General features: G+C 35.7%; 1 protein-coding gene across 3 annotated transcripts; it reads left to right on the forward strand.

The window, feature by feature from the left end:
* Positions 1–7,999: 7,999 nt before the first annotated feature.
* LOC148852578 (nascent polypeptide-associated complex subunit beta-like) lies at positions 8,000–27,051 on the forward strand. 3 transcript variants are annotated; one of them, XM_088944011.1, is made up of 7 exons: positions 8,059–8,237; positions 9,768–9,862; positions 12,131–12,198; positions 17,729–17,877; positions 18,095–18,151; positions 20,869–20,907; positions 26,634–27,051. In XM_088944011.1, exons 3-7 carry the CDS (start codon positions 12,131–12,133, stop codon positions 26,786–26,788), a joined length of 468 nt encoding a protein of 155 aa, XP_088800137.1. In that variant the 5' UTR covers positions 8,059–8,237; positions 9,768–9,862; the 3' UTR covers positions 26,789–27,051. The 3 variants fall into 3 exon arrangements, with proteins under 3 accessions (XP_088800138.1, XP_088800137.1, XP_088800136.1); XM_088944012.1 differs by lacking the exon at positions 9,768–9,862 and having other exon boundaries at positions 8,000–8,237; XM_088944010.1 differs by lacking the exons at positions 8,059–8,237; positions 9,768–9,862 and adding an exon at positions 8,246–8,439.
* Positions 27,052–27,798: the final 747 nt, after the last annotated feature.

Genomic DNA, 27,798 nt, shown 5'->3' on the forward strand with positions numbered 1-27,798 from the left:
AACCCAAGAAAAGAAAGCCTATCTAAGAGTAGAATTCGGCCCAGCAAAGAAGGCCCATTCTCGGCCCAAAAGAGCAGCTCAAAGTATAATATAATATGCTAAGATAGAGCCTAAGTGCAACCCAAATAGCAGCCCTTAGGAGGCTTTCAAGAGAGCTCTAGAAAGTTCAAGAAAGGGGTGTAATACACCCCATTCTAGAGGCTTCAAGAAGGGGCAAGAGCCCCCTTGAAAAACTATATAAGGAGGCCTCTAGGAGGGAGAAGAGGTGTTCAATTGCTTGAGAGGAAGGCTCTCCCACTCTTAGAGGTTCGACCACCTTGAAAAAAGAAAAGAGAAGAAGGCTAGGCACAAGGAAGAAGAAGAATAAGGGCTGAAGGAAGTTCAAGTCAAGCAAGTAAGAAGAAGAAGGTGAGTTCGAAATTGGGGGTTTGTCATTCAAAGATATTTTGTAATAACTCAATTGTAGTTTCATTCCCTTTAATTTGAATTCAGTTTCTTTGTTATATTTTCTTTCTTCTTTCTCCTTCCATTCTTTCTTTATTCCAGCTTGTAAAATTTTAGTTCAGCAATCAAATTCTTTTTTATTCATTCGAATGGTTATGAATTGTACTTGAAGTTTCTTGAATAGGGGTTAAATTGTAGATTAATTCGACCAATTAACCTTCAAAACTCAGATATGAATTCTCAGATCCAAGATTGCAATATCTGAATTGCTTGAAAGCGAATTCAGATATGCAAATTTCAGATTGGCCGAATGGATTTAAAGCTTGGAATAGAGTACTTGAGAGAGACTCTTGGAATTCAGATCTACTATTCGAGAACTGAATTGAGTGCAAGGTTAGAGATAACTTGCACAATTCAGTTGGTGATCAATTCAAATTTGAATTGATGTCTTAGAAGTGTTTGAAGAAATGAATGCATGGGGATTAGATTCTTACTAGAGATAGAAGAACCGTCACCCATGCACAGGATGAACATGCGCTTGAGAGAGGCTATTCATGACCTTGGGGTTTCACCAAACCAAGGCTCAATCATGATTTATTCGAATGATCAAAATTGATAGATTACTGAATTCTAATATTGACATTTACTGCTTACTCTTCTAACCTGATTTGAAGGCAATTAGGCCAATGATTTAGATAGATTTTAGTTTAGGATTTTTAGCTTTCATTAAAGTTTTGATTTATTTGTTAATCAGATAAGAAGTACCCAATTTAGTACTGGTAATTATTTTCTAAATCCTCGTGGGAACGATACTTCACTCACTACTTTATTACTTGAACGGCTAGTGCACTTGCTAGTGTCACAATGAGCCACACATCATCTACAATATCCTATTCTATCCTCATTAATGGTTTCCTAGAATGAAAAATCCTACCTACTAGAGGGATTAGACAAGGAGATCATTTATCTTCGTACCTTTTCAGTTTAGCTATGGGATGCCTCACCAAAATGATCTTAAAAGCTGAAATGGAAAGCTAAATAAAATGTATACAGCTATCTAGACAAGCACCTACCATCTCTCACATTCTTTTTGCAGATGATATTTTATTATTTCTTAGAAGTCATAGAGATGAGTTAGATAATCTAAAAAGTCTTCTCCAACAGTTCCAAGAAGCTTCATGACAGCTTATTAACCTAGAAAAATTTGGAATATACTTCAGCAAAAATACTCATCCCAGGCACCAAAGAATGATTAAAAGACAACTTCAAAGTAAAAATATTCCTGAAAACTCAAAATATCTAGGTCTCCCTCTCATCTGGGGTAAGAATAAACATTCTTAGCTTTCCTTTATATTTGATAATTTACAAAGTAAACTCAACAATTGGAAAGCCTCTTCTATTAGTCAATCTAGTCAATTCTTCAAGCTATCCCTTCCCATGCTATGACAGTAGCTCAATTACCCCAAAAAACAATTAATAGTATTGATCAAATTATTAAAACTTTTTGGTGGGGTAAACTTGAAACAAATCTTCATCCTTACCACTAGGGCCCTTGGGATAAATTGGCTCTCCCCAAATCTCATGGTGGACTAGGCTTTCAATAGACCAAGCTAGTGAATATCACTTTTCTAAAAAAAAACTTGCTTGGCATTTTCTGAATGAACCTAAAAAATGGTGGGCTCAAATTTGGAAGTCTAAATATTTACCTTGTAATAATTATTTTCCTTATTCCATTCCTAGATCTAGTTCTTTCTTCTGGAAATTAGTTGCACCTAAACTTCAAGATTTATCTCAGGAGGTTGGTTATATAGTCACAAATAATTCCAATGTAAACATCAATGCCTTCCCTTGGATTCAAAATGGAGATAACTTTTCATTATTAAGTGAGCCCATACCAGCTCATCTTAGAAATTTAACTTTTGCTGACTTAATTGCCAATGGTCATTGGAATACTTCCTTGATTCAGAACAATTTTGATACTAATCAAGTTTCAAAAATTCTCAGTACTCCTATTCTTCCTAGCAATACAATAGTCCATTGGATTTGGATAAGACATTTCTCAGGGAAGTTCAAAAATTCCATAGCCTATACAGATCTTCTTCAGAGTGGTATCCCTCACTTATCGAACCAAACAAACTCTTGCAATAAATATAGGCATCTGAATTGTCCCCCAAGATATAAGCTTTTGTTTTTGGAGAATTATCAATAATTTCATTCTAGTTAAAGAGAAGAGTCTCTCTACTCAACAAGACCATTCTTGTATTTTTTGCCAAATGGATGTTGAGACTATTCATCATTTATTTCTAGAATGTCCTGTTTCAAAATCAATTCTATTTGCTGCTCCTTCGAATGTTCTAACTCTTGGCTTTCCTTATAACTCTTGGTCTAATTGCATTCTTGATCTTAATCGCAAAATCCCAGATAAATCTTTGCTAAAGCAAATCCTTTCTTGGTATGCTATTTCTCTTTATTATATTTGGTTTGCTCGCAATGAAAATTTTTTCAGAAACAATAGTATTTCAAATTATTGGGTCATTTGGAAAATCAATAGCATTTTTCATACTATTTCTTCTTCTCAATTAAATGTAACACATGATCCTCATCTTCAGATATGTTTACAAATTAAGGAAAACACTGATTGTATCATCTTCACTGATGCAGGAAGAATTAATCAACTCTCTTATTCTTATGGTGTTATATTAGTTGATTCTCAATTAAATTGTCTACAAATTGCAAGAGGTAGACAGAGCTTAAAATCAGTTGAAGAAGCTGAACTTTTTGCTATCTATAAAGGACCTTTGATTGTGCAAGCTTTGAGGAAATCTCATCTTTTGATCTACTCTGACTCCCGATCAATTATTCAAGCACTTCAAGATCATTCTTCTATACATTGGTCTGTTTTGGGTCTGTTAACAGAGACAAAAAATTTACTGCTTTCTTTTGAAACTACTAAGTTACTTTTTTATAAAAAGGAGGTACAATATTCCTGCTCACCAAATAGCAAAATTAGGTAAACATTTTCAACAGGAATCATTTGTATTATATGAGTACCCTCCTTTTTATCCTACTGTACAAAACTTTGTATTTTGTTCTCGTTGTTAATATAAACTTTTTACTTGTCAAAAAAAAAAAACACAAATATAACAATAATAAAATGATATGGCAAAAAAGGCATACAATGTTCTTAAAATAAAATAACTACAATAAGAATATTTTTTGTTCTAATTATTATTAGTATTATCATATTAGTTATGATTATTTTTAATATTGTTATTATTATTATTATTATTTGTTTTATTAATATGTTATTAATTAATTTATTAACTATTTTATACTAATAATCATATTTTGTTCTTAATCACTATTTTTTTTTGGTATTTTTTTATTTTGTAAATGACCCTATTATTCATATTAATGAGAGTGGCAACAAAACCATTAAAGCAAGGTATGAAAAATGATACGACATAAAAGTCAAACAACAATAAAACAAAGTACAAAGAAGCAATATTCTTAAAAATATCTAAAGTAACAAAAACTAAAATAACTACAATAAGAGTATTATTACTATTGCAATGAGACCCATAATGTGCACGGGTTTGAGTCGTATTGTGCATGGGTTCAGTTGATCCATACCAATCAGTTAGACCTGTCTCTTGATATTCGGATTTATTGAAAATGGGTCTTCACTAACCCGTTTTGATCGTCTTCTTCTCCCGGAATTTCATACGGGTCTTGCATGGACCCGATTAGTTTCTAGGTCGTCTGCAACGTCTTCTCAACCCCAAAAAAAAGCTGAAACGTCTACTCAACCCAAAATGTTAGTCGGTAGAGCCGAAATTGCTAGAACGTTTGCAACCTGAAGAAGGTATAGCTGATACCTTTGCAACGTCTGAAATGTCAGTCTGTACAGGTACAACTGAAACGTTTGCAACCCGGAGGAGCTGAAATTTCTGCTCAACCCAAAAAGAGTTCGGAAGAAAACATGTATAAAAAAGTGAAAATGAGATGAGAAGACTGAAGAGAATGCAAGGAACGTGTAAATTTGAGATGGTTTAAAGATTTGAAACCTACAATAGCTAAGACGTTTCAACCTGCAATTGCATGCAACGTTGTCTAGGTGTAAGAGTTGAGAGGGTGTAAGTGTGCAATGGTGTTTCCAATATCCTAAAGGTGTGAGAGTTGAGAGGGAGTGAGAGCTGGATTTTGGACGCTTGAATGGATAAACCTGAGAGCTGGATTTTGGACGTTTGAGTGGAGAGACGTTTGGTCTCCCATAGCATGGTTTTCAAAACTGGATCGGACAGTTGAACGGGAAAAACTGGGAACCGGTTTTGTTTTTCCCCAAAATCATTGATTTTGGTCAGTAAACCGCTGAATCAACTGGTTAATTGTTTAAACTGTTCAAATGATTTTGACCGTTTTTCAATTATATATTTTTTTGTCAGAATAGGCCAGCCGTTCAGTTTGAACGGTCGGACCGTTCAAACCAATAACCGGACCCCTGACCGGTTCGGTTTTAAAAACCATGTCCCATGGTGTTTTGGGAACCAACATGTCATTAAGTGTGATGTTTAATTACACATTTGAGAAAAAAAAAAGAAAAAAAATCTCAAAAATCCCATAATGTAGATAAATGGGTTCTCAAACTAATGTGAGTGCAGGAAGGTGCACTCCCAAATTAACGAAACCGTAGCAATGTGCCAACTCAGCATTGGACCAATTACCATTACAACTCCCGAGAAAAGCTTCCATCACAGCAATGGGCATCTAACTAAGAAATAGGAACGATAATGATTTTATTTTTGTAACATTGTCTGAGTCATAGTTTCTACTAGTTAAGGTTTACACATGCAAGAAGAAATGCAATTACAATCAAAACTCTAATGATTCATTACAACAATATCAATACTGTTTGATAATGGGTGTGACCACCTAATAATTTCAAGATATTTATTACCAAATTTGTTGTTCTAATTTACTATCTGCACACTTTATAAGGAAAAAGATCTATCTCATGTTATCCTTCTGAAATAGTGCTCTTCTTGTAATACTTTACACAATATCTCTAGGGAAGAGATTCCATCATGACAATGATCATATCCTCCAATGGTTAGCATAGTTGGTACCTTGAACCTTATCACTATCACTAGCATCAATGAACTTAACCAAGAATCTATCACTATCGATCGTGACTTAATTCTAGACGATGAAGCACTTGTTTTAGTAGTAGTTATCACCATCATCAAATTTGACTTAATTTCTAGATTCCATTACAATCTTTCACCCCTACAGTCCATTACCATCTACAGGGGTGTCAATGGACCGGTTTTGAGTTGGACTCCGTTTAAATTAAAATTCATTTGCACGGATTGGATGAATCAATAAGACATTGAATTTGGATAGATTGGATAGACCAATATGACATATTGGATTGGACCTGGTTCATCCATAACGAATTTATATTGAATTGAGCCAATATCTAGTCAATTGGTAGAAGATAAGAACATAGGTGTCAATGGACCAGGTTTGAGCTGAAACCAATCTAAATTAATAGGAATTTTAACAGATTGGAGTCTCTGGACTGGTCCAAAATATTCATTGGACTGGATTGGACCAAGTCCATTTGTAACGGACTCACATTGGATTGAACCGGATTAGACCAAATCCAGTCCAATTTACACCCCTAAGCATCCATGCCCAAAGCAACCTTGACACGATCCCATATTAATCAGTGAAGGCCACCTAGTTTTATTAATTTTTAATTATTTATAATGTTTTATTTATTTTATTATAATAATTATAACACTCTAAGAAGATTAGTTTAACAATATACACTTTAACTTTAGTATTTTATGCGTGGAGTAATGTGGCTTTAATCATTAGTTTGTGTGATTACCTAGTTGCTATTTCTTTTTCATTATTGTTTAATTTTAAACATTTTCACTGCTTTTTTAATTTTTTTTTATTTTATTGTTTAATACTATTTATTAATATTTTTATTATTTTATAGTATTATTATTTTAATATTATTTAATTTAGTAGTTTTATTTATTAATATTTATCTTTTTTAATATTTTATAATAATTTATATAATATCATAATATTTTAATCAGTTTCATTCATTTACATTTAAATTACAAATTGAATAGTAAATTTGTAAAATGCACATTTTTTCAGACAACATAACATTTAAATTAACAAACAACTCCACTACATTTACAATCATATGTTTATAAAAGCAAAAAGGCAAAAATTTCACTGAATGCATTTAGAACTTTTCCACAATTTTTTTTATTCTTTTCAGACTTTAGACTTCATATTTACGGAATGCCATCTCAAAATACATTTAGGCTGCATTTAGTTGTAGTGCAGTTTTATTTGTACTAGTACAAATGTATATGAGTGCAAATGAAAAAAATGCAAAATTTGGTTTAATTTTGTTTTGCATTTTACTTTATTCTGCTTTAAATCTTATTTTACTTCATTTATACTGCAACCAAATAAAATAAGATAAAATTTGAAACAAAAATAGACCAAAATTTACACACAAAACATTTGCACTGCGACCAAACACAACATTTAGAACAAAAATACCATTGTATAAACAATTTTTGCTTTGGGCCTATGGGGAAAAGACCCCCAACCAAGTCCTCTCCGAACAGGTTCATTGTTGTGTAGGTGGGGTTTGAAGAGAGATATGAACGATATATAAATTAGGGGCCCAATTTTTTTATCTATTCTCATTTGGTTCGTGAAAGATTTAGTCGCCAAAAGCCGGAGTGCTGAAAAGACGCAAGAGCCTATTTTGGACTGATTTTGGGAAATTCCAAATGAAATTTTTTGCGTTTTTCGTGCTGCATTCTCACATGGAAAAGACATAGAAAGACGCACAAAAAGGCGTGTCTCTGCCAAACTAGCTTTAGGCTGCTCGGATCTTCATGTAAAAGCTCAATGCATCTTTTGACTAACAGAACTACCAGAAGATCTTCCCAAAAAAACTTGCCAAATGGGCCTTAAGTAAAGCTATTTTTTTTTATTTAGTAAAAAATGTTATAATTTAAAATAACATTTAAAAATAGTATCACATTAGAAAGAACTCTATTTAATAAAAATATATAAATTAACAATGATAGAAAAATATATTTGAACAATACTTAAAAATATCATAATTATCAAAAAAATTAAGAATATCATATATATAAATATAAAAAATAAATAATTAATTGAGGATCATTTTTAATACAAAAAATAAATATAAATATAAAAATAGCTAAAATAAATAAATAAGTTGTACCTCTAATATATGAATTATTGCAAATAATTCTAGTATGCATGTATATATTAACTAATTTAGTTAAACATAGTTATAAACATAAAATAAAATAGAAAATAAAATTTAAAAATACATAAGGCTTATATTAAAAAAATATGCATGTAATAAAAAATATATAAATCAACTATAAAATAAAATAAATTGTTTCAATATAGGTAGATTATGGATAAATATGTACAAGCATTACATTTATATACATAAAATTAAAAAATTATAAATTTTATACTTTGCCTGTTATGCCTCAAATCGGCTTACGTTCGGCTATTGGGCACCGGGTTCATGGTCCTCATGTAAGGGTATAGTAGGAAAAATAAATGGAGGGTTTTGCAGAGCAGGTTGCTTGGATATGGGCAGAGAGGCTAGGGTTTGAGCGGTTCAATTTTCAGATAAGAGGCGGTGTGTCCTTGTCATTGCCGGACCAGGGTTTTGCATCGAGCATATTTTGAAGAGCACAGTTCAGGTTAAGCTCTATTCTGATTCCTTCAAAATTGTTGTTTCAGTTTTTCTTTCTTGAACACCTCCCATGTTCGTTTCGGAGATATCAGATGTCTGATTTGTCGTTTGTATTGGACTTAGGTTTAAGCTGATTATGGTTATAGCTTGGTCTTCCTTGATTGTTTAGACTATTCCTTCGGATGCAAATAATTGGGGAAAAATTGCAGGTCGGTTAGGGTTTAGCTGTTGGAACTTTTTCTACTAAACATTGCATGCCCTAACTTGGTTTCAACTTTTTTTCCTTTATTGATCTTAAAAAAAAAAAAAAAAAAAACTTGGTTTCAAGTTTAGTAGGCGAGTCTTTTGATTTAACCTTCCTGTGTACGTGTGTGTTCTCATCTGAACTTCTGTCTATTAAAAGGACGAGCAAGTTATTTTATCCCCTTGATGTTCGTTTTCTTTATTTGTCAAATCTCTGAGCTTGGTACATTTAGGGTCCATTTGGTTCGCAGTTCGAATCGGAATCCGAAAGGTTCTGTTTGTTTCAGATGGGAATCAGAATGGGAATTGGAATAAGCTAGAATAGAATTTTATTCTCAACGGAGGGGGAGGGAATGGCCATTCCCTCACATGGGGGAATGCTATTCCAGCAGGAACGGGAATGGGTTTCAATTCCACTAAGCCAAACAGTTGGAATCGGAATGGCCCATTCCATTCTGATTAGACCTCTATTCCCGCAAACCAAACAGGTCCTTAATTGATCTTTCTTTGTCATTTTGTAAGATTGAAGAGTCAGCTTTTGGTTAAATTTACTTGAAAGGAATACAGGGTACTTTTTAGTGTTACCGATAAGTTTTAACGCATGTATCTTTTTTAGCAATAAGATTTACTAAACTTAGTGTTTCCGATAACGAATACAGGGTACTTTTTGTACCGTTATTTGATTTTTCAATTCTGTCATGTTGTCCATTTAAAACTTACATGCCTTTGTTATTGCTATTTAATTATCGAACTTGTATACATTTACAGTAACTGTGCTTATGCTGTAGTTTCCATTCCCTTCCAAAACACCATTCATTCTCGTTTTTGTTTTGAGACTTCTGTTTGTGTGGTGTGGTTTGCTTAATTTTAGTTTGTCTTTTTTGTTTCTCAAGCATATATACCCTGTGTCAAAAACAAAAACCTTCAAACCATCTTTGTGTAAAATCTTACTGTTATGTGTAGGATTACATGGTTTCAAACTGTCTTATCACTTAGGGAGCATATGTCAAAAGCTTGCCATAGAAACTACCTTTGAGATGCCCAAATTTCTGATATAGGTTGGGCGGCTCACCTTGCACTCTAGCATTGGGGTTTTGTGAAAGATTAGAGATCAGGTTAAGTTCTTGTAGGAAACATCGAAATGGTGTTTTATTATTGTGGCTTTATTTGAGCTTGGTTCTTTTATGTCGGTTAGTTGGATTTTGTTGATTCTTCCCATGTACTTACAGTTAATGTTTATCTGCCTTCTATGTAAGATGGGTCTGCCTTTTGATCTGGTTTAATCTGTGCTTAGGGTTATTAGGTTTTGTTAGACCTTTCAGGTGCATGTTGGGTGTTTAGTTGCCTAGATGGGTGCGTGGTTGCTGTAAATCAAGGCATTATGGTGAGGTACCCAACCAACACTTTGACAACTATGCTATAAGTTATTAGGTTTAATGTCTATAAAACATCAGCTCTGTTAGGATGTATTTTCATCAGAGTTTTCAAGGTGTCTAGGTGACTTTTGGAGACAGACAGTGATTAGTTGCATAGGTGATTAAACTTTTATAAAATGATAAACTAAATTTTGGTTAGTTCCCTAGATTTGTATACCAATGATCATGCATATTAATTGAAAATAGCAATTCTTTTTATTAAAAACACTAAGTTTCTTCTCAAAACATGGCAAATCGTAAAATCTTAAAAAGGCAATAGTATTTTAAATATATTTGCCCACTTATTACCTATCCACCTATAAAGTTCCAGTAAAAATAGCTAATTTGTGGGAGCCAGGTGGGGAAAAGAAAGATCATTTAGTGAAGTGGAAACAAGTGTGTAAATCTAAGGAGCCAAGAGTTTGGGAATTGGGTATCTGATTTAAAGGAATAGAACTCTTCTAGGAAACTGGCTTTGGATTTTCCCTTAGAGGGAGACGGACTATGGCACAAGTTATTGGAAGCATTCTTGGTTTCACAGAATATGGTTGGAATGCAAAACAAATGTCTTTACATTGCTTCAAATTCCGCTTGGAAAGGAATCTCTGAGGTACTGCCTATAACCTACCTTTCTCAACTTTATCCATTTTGATTTGGGCGTGGGAATAGATTCTTATTCTGGGAAGACCTCTGGCTTGGGGATTTGCCACTCAAAGCGCAATTCTCTATACTTTATTCATTAACAAACCTTAAGAATGAACCTATTTCTAGATTTGGCTTGCCCTAAGAACATGGCTTAAATTGGGACTTGGGTTCAGAAGGGGTTTGAGGGATAAACAGTGTGAATCACTTATCACCCTACTCTCACTTTTGGAAAAGGTCTTTTTGGATCAAAATCTCTTAGATGGTAGCGTTTGGTACCCCTTACCTGATGGCCTCTTCTCTTGTGCTTCCTTCTTTAACCTTTTCATCAATTTAAAACCTTTGGGGTGAATTTCTCAGTGAGAGAAATTTGGTGCAAACCAATTCCTCCTAAAGTACAGGTTCTTCGTTGGGAAATATTCCTTGGAAAGAAGTCGAAACAAATGCCTTCTCATGTGTGTCTCCTTTGTAAGTATAGTGGTGAGACCCTTCCTCATTTACTAATCTCTTGTTCTTTTGGACTTGTATTTGGGATTACTTATATTTCCTCTTTGGTTGCGGTTGACTTCCATCGCAAGATGTGGTTAGTTTATTCAACTCCAGTTTCTTAAGGCAATAAAATTAAAACGGGAAGATGCTTGTGGAGATTGACAAGAGCGTCCCTGGTATGGATTACCTCGGAAGAAAGAAATCATAGGATTTTCTAGGAGAAGAGTAAGTCTCAGGAGGAAGTGATTGAAATCATAAAGGTCAAATCTGCACATTGGGCAACAACAATGGAAACCTTCATAGATGTCTCTACAAATGACCTATTATGGAGATGGGCTGTAGTGGTAGAAACAGATACACACAAAGAAGTGGTGAGAATGGAAGGAAACCTCTGGGGCCAAATAAGCTGAAACTAAATTTTGATGGCACCTCTCTTGGTAATCAGGGTAGGGCATGTATAGGGGGAGTCTTCAGAAACTATCAAGGAGCAGTATTGGCCTTATTCTTGGGATGAATTGGATTTGGACTCTCGGTTAAGGATGAAATAATGGCTCTCTTACAAGGGCTAAAACTAGCAATACAGTTAGGTGTTAGAGAGCTAGAAGTAGAGGGAGATTCTTTGTTGGTCATTTCTTGAGCGAAGCAAGTCAAACAAGGAGTGGATAGATCCATACTATTTTGGGAATGTTATAATCTGTAATAGCAAAAAAGTGGGGTTGACAAACCCAAATAATGTGGACAAGCTGCTTTTCTGATGATTTTTTGGGCTACTGTGTAGCTAAAACCATGTATTTATCTCAGACATTAATTAATGAATTTATTTTCTGATAAAAAAAGGTTACATAGCTTAATGCGGTACCTAGTTGGAAATTTTTAGTCCATAACATAACTGCACACTATTTTCTGAAGATGTTGATTAGCCTTGTTGAATGATCTTCTCTTATTATGGTTTTGGTTACCCATTTTGCATTGTTGGTTTCCTTGAGCATCTGGCTTTTCTTTGTTTGGATTCTGTTTGTCCCATTACATTTTTTTATTTAAGGTGCAAACAATTGTGATGTTATAATAGCATCAGGTTATTCTAACACTCTGATACGCTCTTCATTTGCAGATGAATCGTGAAAAGCTTATGAAGATGGCTGGTGCAGTTCGCACTGGTGGAAAGGGTAGCATGCGAAGGTGTGCTGAATACTGTTTTGTTTCTTATTATTCTTTTAAACTATGTTTGATGATCCTTAGAGTTCAGAGTGTATCTTGTGAGGGGCTGCATTTTACATAACTTTTGAATTTACATGGCTTTCAGTGTAAAGGAATTTGATTTATCATGCCTGTTTTTAGACACTACTATTTTTATATAATTTGTAATGTACTTCACAGTAGAAAATTCATTTTTTATAGAACTTTAACTTAGACTAGTTTTCTTGGATTTCATACACATAACAAGTTATCAATACTTGAATTTGTTGATGTAAATGTTTTTGACAGCTATTAACAGTAATGTGCAACCACTTGAAAGATTGTAGTAGCAGTCCTAGGTTAGTACAAAATCTGTTCAAGAAAAGAAAAGAGAAAAAAGAACAAAGGAGAAGAAGAAGAAAAAAAAGAAGAGAAGAAAGAATTAAAGAAAGACAGTAGAATGAATAGGTTCTGCCGCCCCTCATTGTCTTTTATATGACTTAATAAAAAGATAATACAATGACAAAAATACCGTATTGATTGTGGCAGAGAAAATACAAGAACAGCCCAAAACAATTACAAATAAAGATGGGGAGCATATAACTGCTTATAAAAAACAATTAAGTATCCCTGTCTACATCTCTAAACTCGCCCTCAAGTTGGGAATAGATATTGAGCATTTCCAACTTGTGTAAATCTATCTCCATCCTGACTTTAGTGGCTACCTTGGTGAAGAGATCAACAAGTTGCATGACAAAGGAAATATATGGCAAACACACTTTTTGAGAGGCAATTCTCTTCCTAATAAAGCATCGATCCACCTAAATTTTTTCGTTCTGTCATGTTGTATTGGGTTATGGGTAATATTAATAGCAACTTGATTGTCATAATACAATATTAAGGGCTTCTCATGTTCAATTCCAAGTTCTTCAAGTAAAGATCTCAGCCACAGTACTCCAGCCACTCCATGAGCCATGGATCTGTATTCTGCTTAAACGAGTGAGCTACTCCACCGTGAAACCATATTTTCTTCAACAAAGGCACAATACTTAGAGGTAGACCATTGTCATTTACACATCCAACCCAATTCGCATCAGTGTACATCTCAATCTTTATTATGACCATTGTTCTTGAAGAGTATTCCATGACCTGGACACTCTTGAGATATGCTAGGGTCCTCTTAACAACCAACAAATGAGTGGTTATTGGAGAGTGCATGTATTGGCTAACAACATTAACAACATAAGAATTGTCAAGCCGAGCTAGACAAAGATGAAGAAGTTTTCCAACCAGCCGTTGATACATGGTCTTGCTATCAAGAGGTTCTTCTTCTTTTGCATATCTTATGATTCAATTCAATGGGAGTGCCTATGGGTTTATCCCCAATTTTCAAGATTCCTCCAAAAGGTCAAGGACATTATCTTTGAGAAATGAAAATATCATGTTTAGATCTAGCCACCTTAATTCCTAGAAAATACCTGAGATGACCTAAATCATTTACATCTAATTCTTTATGAAGTAACTGTTTGAGGAAAGTAATCTCATCAACATCATTGCCTGCTACTATAATATCATCCACATATTCAATAAGGAGTGTCAAGGAGGAACCACCCTTCTTGATGAAAAGTGTATGGTTTGAGCCTAACGACTGGGTCAGGGGGTGGTACAAAGGCAACTCATAGAATAAAAAATGCAATGTGTTTTACATCACATTAGCTACTTGAAGTAATGCAATTGTGGAGAAAAAGAGATTGTGGGTTTTACATGCTTGTAAATGCTTTATATGTTTGCTTTTATTTTTGAATTTTCATTTGAATGCGCTTGACATCTTATATTTATGTATTTTACCTTTAGATAATAGGTTTTTTAAAACATTTATTTTAAAATTTAAGTTTATATTTTTTATTATCATTATTTAATATTGTTTGGATTTTTTGCATGTTGAATTTTTTTTGGCATTTTTTGAATTTTTTGACATTTTTTATTATTTTTGTTTTTTTTTGTAATTTTGTGCCATTTTTCTAAAAGGTACGCGCTTTGCCTTGTGCCTCAGGTGCAAATTGTCCCTTGTGCCTCCGGTGCATTTTTTAGCATCTCCGATTCCCCTTACGAACTGTAATGGGAAGGTCAAGATCATTAGTAGATGGCAATGGTTTTGTGATGGTAGGCTCAGGAATGGGAGGTGGAGCTGTAGTATCTAGATCATGTGCTATATAGGAAGCTGGAACTGGCCTGGGCTGATCTAGAGTACCAAAATCAACTTGCCTCCACCTCTTATGGAAAACCCTCAACTCCTTGCATTTCTGACAATGATCTTCTTGACACAATTCCTTTTCAAGAACAAGGATAGGAAGGGGAACTTCAGGAACAAACACACCCCTCTCATCTCTATCCCCTTGAGATGAAACACTAGGATAGTGAGGAACATCCTTAAAAAGGGCGACATCCATAGACACAAACTAAGAGCTAGAAATTCGGTCATAATAGCAATATCCCTTTGATTTTGTGTATAATTGAGAAATATGCATTTGGAAGCTTTAGGATCAAATTTAGAACGATTAGGCCCCAAAATCTGAATAAACATGTGCACCCAAAGACTTTAAGAGGGATGGCAAAACAAGTCTTTCTTGGGATACAATAAAGTGAAATGAGCTTTCATACCAAGGACAGGAGAAGGAGCTTAGTTGTTGATATACACAACCGTATGAATTCCATCCCCCCAAAATGTATAGGGACATTTGAATTTAACGTGATGCTTCTTGAAACCTCAAGGATGTGCCTGCTGTTCTTCTCAGCTACCCCATTTTGTTGAGGGGTATGAAGATAGTTGCTCTAGTGAATAACCCTATATTCAAGGAAGTACAAGTTCAACGACTTACAATTTAGTGAAGTACTCATTGACATTATCAGATTTAAAGCTTTGATTCTAACCCCAAATTGAGTGAAAACCATTTGGTGAAAGGCATGGGTCAAAATAGGGATCTCATCACGGGAACACATGAGATGAACCCAAGAGAAACGAGAATAATCATCAACAAATAACAAGAAATATTTGTATCCCCCCATGGCAATGTTATTATATGGTCCCCAAATATTAGTATGCATAACTTCAAAAGGAATAATGCTTCTTTTATTACTCATAAGTATAGATTGATCTACACTGTTTTGTCAACTCACAACTTTCACACTTGGACTGATTCAAATAAAGTAGGAAATACTCCTTAAAGACTCAAAAGATAAATGACCTAACCGTTTATGCCAAACCATAATCTGAGTCACAGAGTGAGAGAAAAAAGACTTTCCAACTCCTTTATTGCTTCTAGGTGGATGCTCAAGAAAGTAGATCCCATTCACCTTATGGCCAGTCCTAATTACCTTTTGTCACTAGATCTTGGAGAGCACAATGATCAAGGAAATAGATCCACTTAACAACTTTGATTCTTAGTAATGCTACTAACAAAAAGTAGATTAGTACTAAGTTTGGGCACATGTAAAGTTGATGATAAAGTAAGGGCATTAGACACTTTTAATGTCTCCCTTGCTAGAGAGGGGAGCAAGAGGGAGCAAGAGAGAGCAAGAGAGCCATCAACAATCGAGACCTTGTCTCTAGTCTCTACCAGAGGGCAAATGATAGGAAGAAAACAGCGAGGCTAAACTGGTTATATGGTTAGAGGCACATGAATCTACTATCCAAAAAAGATCAATGTTATTTGGAGTTAAGGTAGGATAGGCAGTAGTAGCTATTGTACCTAAGTGAGCAAAGGCTGAAGTGGAGTTAGAAGGACCAGAGGTCGATTGAGAAATTTGAGATGGTCCAGTGATGCCAATTCCATTCTCCAACTGTGTCAAGACTGCCCTGGCTGCGGCCAAGGCATCCAAGGAAGTAGATCTAGTTCCAGTAAAGGGTGAAACATCTGTAGTAGTGGTACCGTTTGCATTTCCCTTCTTATTCTTAATTCTTGAAGGCGCCAACTAAGGATTAAGCTTCCAACAAGTTTCTTTAGTGTGTCTAGGTTTTTTGCAATAGTCACAAACCACCTCTTTTTTTTTTCTTCCTTCCTTACCTCTCTCTTCTTATCTCCACAATGCTTCGGCTTCATAGCTACTAAGGCTGATTCAATTTGGGAATTTTGTAGAATAATTTTCCTTCTACTCTCCTTACTATGCACCAAAGAATATGCATGAGACAAGGTAACACTTTCCCTAGTGAGAAGTTTCTGTCTCACAATATCATATTTAGAATTCAGCCCTGCAACGAATTCAAAAACCCTATTTCTTTCCACTAATTTGTTAGACTTTGCTGCGTCCTTTTGACTTTCCCATTCAGCCCTGCAACGAATTCATGCCATAGACACTTCAAAGTTGAGAAGTACATCGACACAGGTTTCTCTCCTGTTTCAGATTTGCCACTTCAGTTTTCAGCTCATAGGCCCTTGCTACATCAAGGGGCTGAGAGTAAGTTTCCTTCATATTTATCCTAGTTGTCTTTGTCCCAGGATAGTTTGATAGTTTCTACTGATATGAGGCTGCATTGGGTTGCAAAGCCAAGTCATAACTGGAAAATTTTCTTGAACCCACTTGGCATAGGAAGGGTCTTCCTTGGTGGGCATATTAATGTCACCATTTACATAGCCTAATTTACCCCTTCCCCGATTGATTTAAATTGCTGTTTTTAATACTAAAATATTTAAACTAATATATTTGAAATACTATTGTCCTAGATATGATGATTTGCTATGGTTAGTCATTGGTTGGTTGAAAAAGAAGGGGTATATAGTCAAGACAATTGCAAATTCATGTAAAATGGGTTAGGAGATCTGCTAATGGTTTGGCGGATGGATTAGCTAAGCAAGTAATATATAGACATCATTTGTTCTAGCCTCAATGTTAAAAGGGTGGTCGGTCTTTTTGTTGTAAAGGGTTCTATTCCTAACATCTTCTTGTTGTATTCTTTTTCTTTAAGTTTAAATAAAATTCTCAGGGTTGCTGATAAAAAAAGATGCTTTGCCATGTTATGAGAGGGAAATCTAATATTCTTAATAAAGAAAATTGATACTTTTTTCAATTAATGTGCATGTTCAATGTTATAAAGCTAGGGAACTCACTGTGGTTTGGAATTTTATTTTATTTAATTTTTATCACGTTTTTGCCTACAAACCTGCTTGGTAGGTGCCCCAGTGTTGTCTAGAATCACCTAGACTCCTTGACAACTATGTTCCCAGCTACCTTCTCCAAGAATTGGCTACATAGTCGGAAGTTTACATATTTTCTTTAAAATCTATTGCAATTTTTTGTTGACTGTCATTGATGGAAGTGAATTCGGCTTATGAAGGCTCTATGGTATTTGATTATTTGTCTTGGAAATCGAAACTGATCTCTGTTTTGTTCTTAACTTGTGGTTTCTGTTTAGTTTTTTCAAATATCGGTGTATCTTCTGTAGTCCTGTATCTAGTTTTTAAAGTTATCTGTTGTGTTCATGAACCATGTATTATGCTTTTGTTATATGTACCATGTTTTATGCTTTCGGTTACAGAAAAAAGAAGGCGATTCATAAGACTACAACCACAGATGACAAAAGGCTTCAAAGTACCTTGAAAAGATTAGGGGTGAATGCTATCCCTGCTATCGAGGAAGTCAACATTTTTAAGGATGATATAGTCATCCAGTTTTTGAACCCTAAAGGTAATACTTGATGTTCAAGAATGTCCTATATCATTTCAATTATGGGCCTCAAGGCATTTTTCTTGAGCTATTCCTTGATATACCACTCAAGGCATAAGCCTTCTGTGGTTTTTAAAATATTGGTAATATCCCACCATGAAGAGGGCTTTAAAACATTTATCAACCATTGCCAACTTTATATGCTTTCTCATTCTAATACACTTTTCTCCTATTTCAGTTCAAGCCTCGATTGCTGCCAACACTTGGGTTGTTAGTGGCTCTCCTCAGACAAAAAGTATTCCTTACTGCTCTCTTTATTTAGAACAATGCCATTTTGTCTTTTTTGAATCTCAGTATGTGCAAATATGTCATGAAATGCTTCACAAGAATGGTGATCATTCTTGGATTAATCTGTCAAGCTTAGTATTTTAGGTTGTTTAATTTTGTTACTGTACCTTGAAAATTATGTTTGTTTGTCATGTCTGGTTAATGTGATATATATATATATATTGGAAAGATCAGGCACCATTCGTTTTAAAAAGGCTTTGTACAAAAGATTCACTGGGCAAACGCACCTATAGAGTGAGTTGTTGTATTAGATGACCTATACAAAAGGAAGCAACTTAACATGTTCTTGAAAAAAAATATCAATCTATTAAATTAGGCCCTGGTTAATTTATCAAGACAAGGTCCAGGTTATGTGCAAACTTCTCCCTCATGGAGAACCGCAATCATCCAAAAAATATCAATCTCTTAAAATTGTTCCTCATCAATTCATCTTCTTGAGGGAGTATCTGTGGAACATTGCATTGCAGTCATCTAAATGGACTAAGTTATACCAGTGAGAATGGCCTTCCATGGAGGCCTGCCTTTCTTCAAGAAACCAACTTTCCAATGGAAGAGAGCCTCCGATATTGTGTGCTGAAAACACCGGCACAACTTGATAGCACTTGGAAAATGCCACCAGGATCTATTACTGTCCCACCAATGTAGAAGCAGATGGTCACCTGATTCAAGCTCACAATTACAGAACTCACTGCCTTTGTGTTGATTTCCATGCCCCTCTTTTTTAGCTTATCCTTGGTGAGTCATTTGACTAATGCTGCAGTCCACACCAAGGAGAGTTTTTATGGTACATTTCAGTGATTTAAAAGGTGCGCCTAGGTGCTCAAGCAAGGCGCATTTTAGGGTAGGCGCCTCGCCCAGGTCCTAGGCGCATCCCATTCAAAAGGCACACTCCTGGTGCGTCTTAGCCCCAGGCGTGCGCCTTTTTAAAATTTGCCACTTTTTCCTCATTTTTGAGTCTGGCCGCTGGGCTGGGGGCTCCACCCCCGGACCCCGTGCCACACCCCTCGAGGCCAGCCCAAACAAGTCCATGTTACGGTCTTGATATCTTAGAGTTCACACAAAAATAATAATTTTATAGTTTAAATTGCTTTTAAGAAGATATTTTATTAAGATGAATGAATGAACAACATTACCAAATAGGGGGTTCTTGAAGTATCGGTGAGCTAGCGAAACTTGTTTGGGCTTGCCTCGAGGGGCGTGGCACAAAGGCAGCTCGTAGAATTAGGAATTTAATATATCACATTAGCTACTTGATGCAATTGAGAAAAAAAGAGATTGTGGGTTTTATATGCTTGAAAATGCTTTATATGTTTGATTTCATTTTTAAATTCTCATTTGAATATGCTTTACATATTATATTTATGCATTTAATTTTAGATAATAGGTTTTTTAAAACTTAAGTTAATATTTTTACTAATATTATGTTTTATAATTTTTTGAATTTTTTTTGCATTCTTTTCGAATTTTTGCATTCCTTTTTTAAATTGTGCGCCTTGCCTCAAAAAGGCGTGCGCCTTTTTTGCGCCTTGCGCTTTTAAAACACTGGTACATTTGCTTTCCATTCAATTCTATTTGGGAAATGAGGGTGTTTAGGTTCTATAATCTGCCTCCTGATCGTGAAACATCCACTGTGCTCCCATATCTAGATGCTGTCTGTTGTCATCATAATGTTGCAGGTTGCTGACCTTCTCCAGCTTCCAGCCTTGAAGGTTTCTGCGAAATTTGGGTACCCAGAGTGCTCTATGAGCAGACCTTTGTAGCACTGATCAATTGATGCCTCCTAATTGGCAGCCGCTGCAAACACATTTTGAAAACAGAGCTGCAACAGGCTGATCCCATTATCAAACATCATTCCAGAATTTTAACTCTGGAATCCCTCCCCACTTTGAATTTCACCTCAGCAGTAGAATCATTAATAACTTTTTCAATACTCTTCCAAGATGAGCAACCAATGTTGTTTGTCTGAATTTGGACACCATCCTCCCCGACTAGATCTGAACTTGGACTTTTTTTATTCCCTTTCCAAGGTCAGCTTTTAGGTAAGCTTAACTTGATTCCCTTTCCAACTGGAGCCTGATTCACTGCTTGGAATGTCCTAGTTCCCAACCGACAGCAGATTTTGGAAAGCACACCTAACTTTAATAAGCTAGGGAACACTTGGGTCCTCTTTTCAAGCTGAGCTTTTTACCCACCTTTGGCCAGTATTGGGAAGAGGAAATTGGATGGTTAGCTAAGGTGCTTGTGATTAAAGTGAGGTTACCTCCTTTATACAGGTAAGAGAAAGGTATTTGCTAGAGTGCTTGTTAGCTTAACCCCTTTAGACAGGTAAAAAAATGTCTACCCAGATACCTGTTTTATATCCGCCTGTTCTAACACTGGATCCTAAATTGAGCAAGATATGATCTGCTTTCCCAATGGTATGCATAAATATTTAATGGGGATTTTGTCTTTTTCTATTATTCACTTAATTCCAAAATATGATCTGCTTGTACAATAAAATGGCTGTAATACTTCTTTCTGTTGGCTACGACTTCTTAAGTTTATTATTTCTCCTTCTGTCAGTGTGGGGAGAGACCATCATCCTTACTTTCGGGCAAGCCATTATTTGTTCTCTGTTTATTTTATATAGTTACAGGAGTTATAATTTCATCTTTTCTTTTACAGAATTGCAAGATATTCTCCCAGGGATCATCAACCAATTGGGTATGTGCCTTTTTTATCTTTGTATTCCAAATTCATGTGTTATTTGTCCAATGTTCTTTATGCCATGACTGTATTGAAAGGTTCTATTATTTGATTGATAACATTCGATTACAATCTTTCATAGTTCTACTCTTTGACATCCAGATACTGAACACCACCATTCCAGTGTGTGACAGGATAGATACCTGTATGACATTGGCACTGCCTGGAACCTTCTATCGTATAAAGCATTAACTCTTTTAGAGTATTACTGAGCTTTTTTAAATATGTACGTTTTTGTGTTCTAACAAATTATTGTAAAAAGGATCGTGCATTTTAGAAGTTTGATTAATTTGCACAAGTTATAAGTATCGAGAAATGACACCATTGACCGGTTTTGTGCATGGAATGTGAAAGACAACAATTCAAATAGAAAATGTATTTTTATTGATATAAAATAAAAGCAAATGAGATCATTTTTTTTCTTTCTTCTCTTGAGTATAATTCATCTGATTCTGTTGTCAATGCAGTCGGGATCCTTGGTGTGTTTCCTACTCAATTATTTGGATGTAAAATCTAAAATGTGGTTCCTCTTGTACTAGGGCTTCAAGCTTGATCTAAAATGAGAACCATGTTCTTGCATTGTTGGTTGTAGTATGCAAAATCTTGTAAACTTATATGTATAAAAGATTTGAGGCTTCAATATAAACTAACCTCCCATATATCGCTTAAGCATATAGTTTGTGGAGCCACTCTTTCTTATATCTTTTAACTTACTGCAAAGAAAGAGAAGGTTTTGGACAATTGGATCAGTGTTTGAATGTCCCATTTTTGATAGGTGTCCTTTTTTGTTCCCTTTTCAGTAACACTTTGTACTTTAAATTTGATATCCTTTCCATTGAACTCTTACCTTTAAAGGACCTAGCTACAGTCTCCAGTTCCTTCAGTTGTCTGATTACCAATTTAGAATCACCTTCAACCAGCAATCTCCCAAGTCCCATCACTCTGTTCTCCAGTGACCTGTACTCCCTGTAAAACTGCTTGGACCACTGCACTCACAGCATCCTCACTCCAATAGGACCAGAGAATAAGGCCATTATCTGATTCTCTGCATTTCTGAAGATTTCTCCTATACCAGAAGGTCCAGGATTACTTAGGCTGTTACCATTAAACTTTAGCTTGATAAAAACTTCTTCACAGGGTTTCCAATCCACAACAGGCTTGTTCTTAATAGTAGAACTTTTTGCAATCAATTTCTATTCCACCAAATGTCTGCATAAGAGAATTATGAGAAAAGGTCCAATGCTTTATCCTAATTAATAGCCATGTTAAGTAAACAATCCCATGCAGTAGACTCGTCCTTCTCTTTTATCATTAAAAAATTTAGAGTTGAAACCAAAAAAACCAAAAAGCTTTTCCCAAAGTCCTATAACCAAAGGGTAGAAGATTAGTAGGTGATAACAACTTTCTCCTTTAGCTTTGCAAAGGACAGTTTGGGGAAATATTAATACCAGGTCTTCTATTTTGCAGATTGTCCAAAGTGTTTAATTTCCTAAGAGGAAAAAGAAGCACAAGAAAACAGTCATAGAGGGTTAGGAGTCTAGATTCAAGCATCAAGTTTAGAAGGATCCAAATAAACAGAATCAAGAATTTTGTGGTTTAATGCTGCCTTGCCAACCTCAAAGTTTCTCAAGTCTCTTCTAAAACCCAAATTCAAACTAAAATCAAAAGACTGTGAGAAAACTACAAACCTCTAAATGAGTTCATTTTTGATGAGAGAAAAGGAGTACGATGAAGTGAAAAGGTCCTTGAGGGTGGAGTTACCAATTCACATGATCCTCCCAAAACAAAACCCTATCTCAAATACACATGCCATGCCTGATGAGGCTTAGGAACTGGGAAGAATGGCATTTATAGCAATCCACAGAGTTTTCAAAGTGGCCTGCTGAGAAATACCAGCATCCTAACCATTACTTTGTGTGCCCTTGAATACTTCTTACAACATTATGGCATAGTCTCTCCCTTCCTAGAGGCCATCTCCACAGCCATTTAGCCAACAAAGCTTCATTTTTATTCCATACGTTACTTATTCTCTAACTTGCATGTTCCTTGCTTGTACACACTGGTTCCTATTTAACTAGATGATCCTTTATACCTTCATCGGGCTCCCATAAGAAGTCCCTCATAATCTTCTCTACTTTGAACACTTCCCTTTGTGGCATCTTAAAAAGGAAGTACACTGGCATGTTCGCTAATGTAGACTTTAACAAAGTAATTCAACCTCCAGAAGAAACATAGTTTTTCTTCCAAATTGATAATTTCTTTCCACAAATTTCTTCAATTGGACACCAAAATCTTCCTTCCTATGGGTTGGCTCCTAAGAGCATACCTACTTTGAACACCTCCCTTTGTGGCATCTTAAAAAGGAAGTACACTGGCATGTTCGCTAATGTAGACTTTATCAAAGTAATTCAACCTCCAGAAGAAACATAGTTTTTCTTCCAAATTGATAATTTCTTTTCACAAATTTCTTCAATTGGACACCAAAATCTTCCTTCCTATGGGTTGGCTCCTAAGAGCATACCTAGGTGTTACAATGGTGAACTAGTGGTAGAATCACTTAAGAGTCTAAGACCCCTGCTACTTCAGCCAACTCTTCCTCATCCATATTCAATTCCACCACACAACTCTTTTCAAAATTAATCTTAAAGTTTGGAGTGGTCCAATTCCCCCTAATGTTAAGGTTTTCCGTTGGGAAGTGTCTATTTTGGCCATCAATACCTATGAAAGACTCCAATGTAATCAAAAGAATTGGCTCTTTTCACTCAGTGATTTAAAAAGGCGTGCCTAGGCGCACAGGCAGGGCGCATTTTAGGGTAGGTGCCTTGACCAGGTCCTAGGCGCAACCCATTCAAAAGGCACACCTTAGCCCAAGCGTGCACCGTTTGAAAATTTGACGCTTTTTCCTTTTTTTTTTTGAGTCTAGCGACTGGGCCAGGGGCTTCTTTTTTTGACTTGTTTGGGCTTGCCTCGAAGGGCGTGGCATAAAGGCGGTTCGTAGAATTAGGAATGTAATATGTCACGTTAGCTACTTGATGTAATTGAGAAAAAAAGAGATTGTGGGTTTTATATGCTTGAAAATGTTTTATACTTTTGATTTCATTTTTAAATTCTCATTTGAATATGCTTTACATATTATGTTTATGTATTTTAATTTTAGATAATATGTTTTTTAAAACATTTATTTTAAAATTTAAGTTTATATTTTAATTAATATTATGTTTTATATTTTTTTTTGCATTTTCTATGAATTTTGTTGGCTTTTTTTTTAAATTGTTCTACTTGCCTCAAAAAGGTATGCGCCTTGCCTTGTGCCTCAGGTGCAAAATGGCCCTTGTGCCTTTTTTGCGCCTTTCGCTTTTAAAACACTGATTTGACCTCATGTTTGTATCCTTTGCTTGAAGAGTGGGGAGAATACCAACAACCTTTCACTTCACTGTTCCTTTGCTTCCTTTGTTTGTCAGTGTTTGTTTTTCTTGGAAGGCCCTGGCTGAGTTGGATGACCTTTTCAACCCATGCTAGTTGAGATTTACTATGAGGCAAAAAATTTTATGGCAGTGGTTAAGAGGGGTCGTTCTTTGGGGTTGGTGGTGTGAGAGGAATGCAGGAATATTGGAGAAAAATATAGGAGACTGGAGGATGGTATGCGAACTTCTGTTGATTAGGGTGTCTCATTGGGTTTCAGTTTGTGATGAATTCATAGGTGTTTCAATGAACGACCACCAAGACTGGCTGAGTGGTTTCCCCCAACAGTTGGAAGGCTGAAATTGAACTTTGATGGGTGCTGTCTGGGAGAGTTAGGAGTTAGGGCTGTTGTGAGAGATGAAAGTGGTAGTATTCTTCTTAGTTTATCAGGTCCAGTTGGATATGGGATCTGTCTCGGGGGGCTGAAAAGTATTCTTCTTAGTTTCTTAGGTCCAGTTGGACATGGGATCTATCTCGGGGGGCTGAAATGTTCGTAGCAATTCAAGGGTTGGTATTGATAAAGATAAAGGGGTGGAAAGAAGTGGACATTGAAGGATTGCTAAACAGTTATTTCTTGGGTAAAGAACAGAGAAGAAATCCCTTGGAGGATGAGGCCTTTGGTAAGACAGGCACTGTCCCTGGGGGGTCCCTTGAATACCTCATTCACTTGGATTCCTGGAAGTTTCAAGTCTTTGGCTAACATGTTGTCTAGAGTGGAGGTGTCCAAGGACCATCTTGAGTGGGGTTGTCCAGGACTGGGATGTAATTTGTAACTTATTAGCAATAGCATGAAAGAATCTAGTGTTACCATCCCCTTCTTAATCCACTCATCTCTATATTTTTGCTTGCAACTTATTCCCTCCCTTAGTAATGTTTCCTCCTACTCCTTCAACTTGCATCTTAGATCTCTCTCTCCACCTTCGATGGAGCTCTCCCCCTCCTTCCTATCTAAATCCTCAATCTGTGAAATTAAGCTGGCTTTCTTTTCCTCGAATCTCCCAAAAGTGACTATTCCATTCTTTAATTTCCTCCTTCAAGTATTGAAATTTCCTCAAGAATCTTTGCCTTTCCCACTTGGGCAACTACCTCTGTTGATTCCCCAAATCTTTCACATTATCCTTGAAGTCTGGGTGGGTCAGCCACATGTTCTCAAACCTAAAAGGTGTAGGCCCCCCAAGGTACTCCACTGGAAGATGCAGATGAGCCAATGGTCTGAGGTAACTTTGGGTAATGTCCTTCCCAAAAAGACCTCTCCAATGATCTTCCCAATCTGGGGAAACCATAAACCTGTCCAGTTAAGAACAAATAGGATTTGCTTGGAGATAAGACATAGTGAACCTAGGTCGTCCTAGAGGAAAATCTCTCAAGAGGAAGGAATTAATGAAGTCAATAAATTTCCTCATACTGGTTTTCTCCCATATTTGATTCAGAAATGGTTGCCAACCAGGCCTCTTCCTTTGTAGGGTCTCGCATTATTAATCTTCATGTGGTATGCTTCCCAACAGAAATCCCTCTCTTTGGGAGGGACCAATCCGTTCCAGATTTCTTTATTAGGGAAAGTGAGGGACTTGTGTTTATTTTTCCATTCACATTTTAAACCATTTATTCCAAGGGTGTAGGTTTGAAATCATATATCTGAATCCTAGTTTTTATTTTTTTGCGAAAAAAATCACTTTTTGTAAGAGTCAAATACAAATATGTTGAGTTCTATCAAGATATGTTCTTTACTTTGTTTCCTTGTTTCTTTTAATTTTTTTCAAGAGACTTCTGTTTGGAGTCTTTGCTAGAAAATAATTTATTTAGGTTACTTAGGCTTTTAGCAACTGTATTGAGTTTATTTTTCATTATATATATGCTAAAGAACCATTATATGTGAATTAAATGAATTTTCAAGTTGAACTTAAATTATCATCCATGGCTTCTTTGTACAAGTTGCAAACTCTGTTGTTTGAAGTATATACATGGTGGATATGGATTAAAAACAGTGTAAATCATTTCTCTATATGCATTTAATGACTAACTGCAGAATATGCATGTTTAAATTTCCTAATGCCAACATTTTTTTGGAGAACTTTAGATTCAAATCATGGTTTGGTTTCCTAGTTTATTAACTGTGCTGTTTATATTGGTGTTAGATATTTACATTCTGGGGAAAGGTTTAATGTCTTCACCTTGTGCTCGTTTGAATTTGCCCTTTTGATGGTTTCTCGTATAATTTACAGGGCCAGATAACTTGGACAATCTGAGGCGGCTTGCGGAGCAGTTTCAAAAGCAGGCACCGGGTGCAGTTGCAGCACAGGAAGATGATGACGAGGTCCCTGAACTTGTTGCTGGAGAGACATTTGAAGCTGCTGCTAACGAGGCTCCTTCCTCCTAGCTAGAGATGTCTTCTTGGAAGCAATCTGTTATCTTTTTCTGTTGGTCTTGTTACAAAATTTTGTGGATTTATTTTTAACGATGGACCAGAAATTGATAATGTTCACAAGAGTCATTGCCGTCTATAATGTGCATCAAATTTTATGTGGTGTGGCTGGCAATGCTGGTTGATTTTGTATTGCCCCTTTCCATTAGAGCTCTCGTTTTCTCTTTTCTGTAATCTTCCATTAGTGCTTCTGTATGTGATATTATTTGTATTCCCAAGTGCTCTCTCCATTGATCTATAAACATAAAAAAGTTCACCTACTAGATAGTTAAATCCGGATTCTATTCTCTTAAATGGATCTAGTTTGGACCTATAATCTAAAGTGCAACCAATTGCATTAAAATGAGAAAAGATATTTTATATTTATAAATAAAAATTAGCAAGAAATGATACCGATATTGCACAAATTTTACATGATGAAACCATTCAAGTATTTCTTGTTACGTCGCAGCGATCTTTAATTGCCGCGATCCTGGTGTTTCTTGGCTATTAAATGGTGCTTTGTAACCTTTTTCTGTGTTATACTGTTATTATATAGTCTTACTTTCTTTATCTATCTATCTATATATATATATATATTTCTTGTTACAATGGGGTGGTCATTTGCTCTTCATATGAGAGAATCTGTGCTTCTGGCAAATGATACATGAAATGTGTTATTTGTCAAACTTAAAATTCTTTGGAGTGAAGCACCCAAGTTTAAACTCTCGCATGTTGAACAAGTTTACGAGAGCATCAGTCATCGGCTATCAATCACTCATACACCCAAATGCTCATCAATTTCCATAATTTTCTTCGCATCTCTGTGATCTTGCAACAGATTGGGAATGAAATAAATGCAGCCGTCCCTGAGCACTAAAAAGTAAAAAACCACTAGATTATCAACATGAGTACAAAAAAGACAGATATATAGCTATAGCCTAACAAGCCACGGGTCATGTGAATATGTTCCAAACCAAGGTGTT

The sequence above is a fragment of the Nelumbo lutea genome, chromosome 5, assembly GCF_056320005.1.
Source record: "Nelumbo lutea isolate HS-2025 chromosome 5, American lotus-T2T, whole genome shotgun sequence".
Taxonomy (NCBI): domain Eukaryota; kingdom Viridiplantae; phylum Streptophyta; class Magnoliopsida; order Proteales; family Nelumbonaceae; genus Nelumbo; species Nelumbo lutea.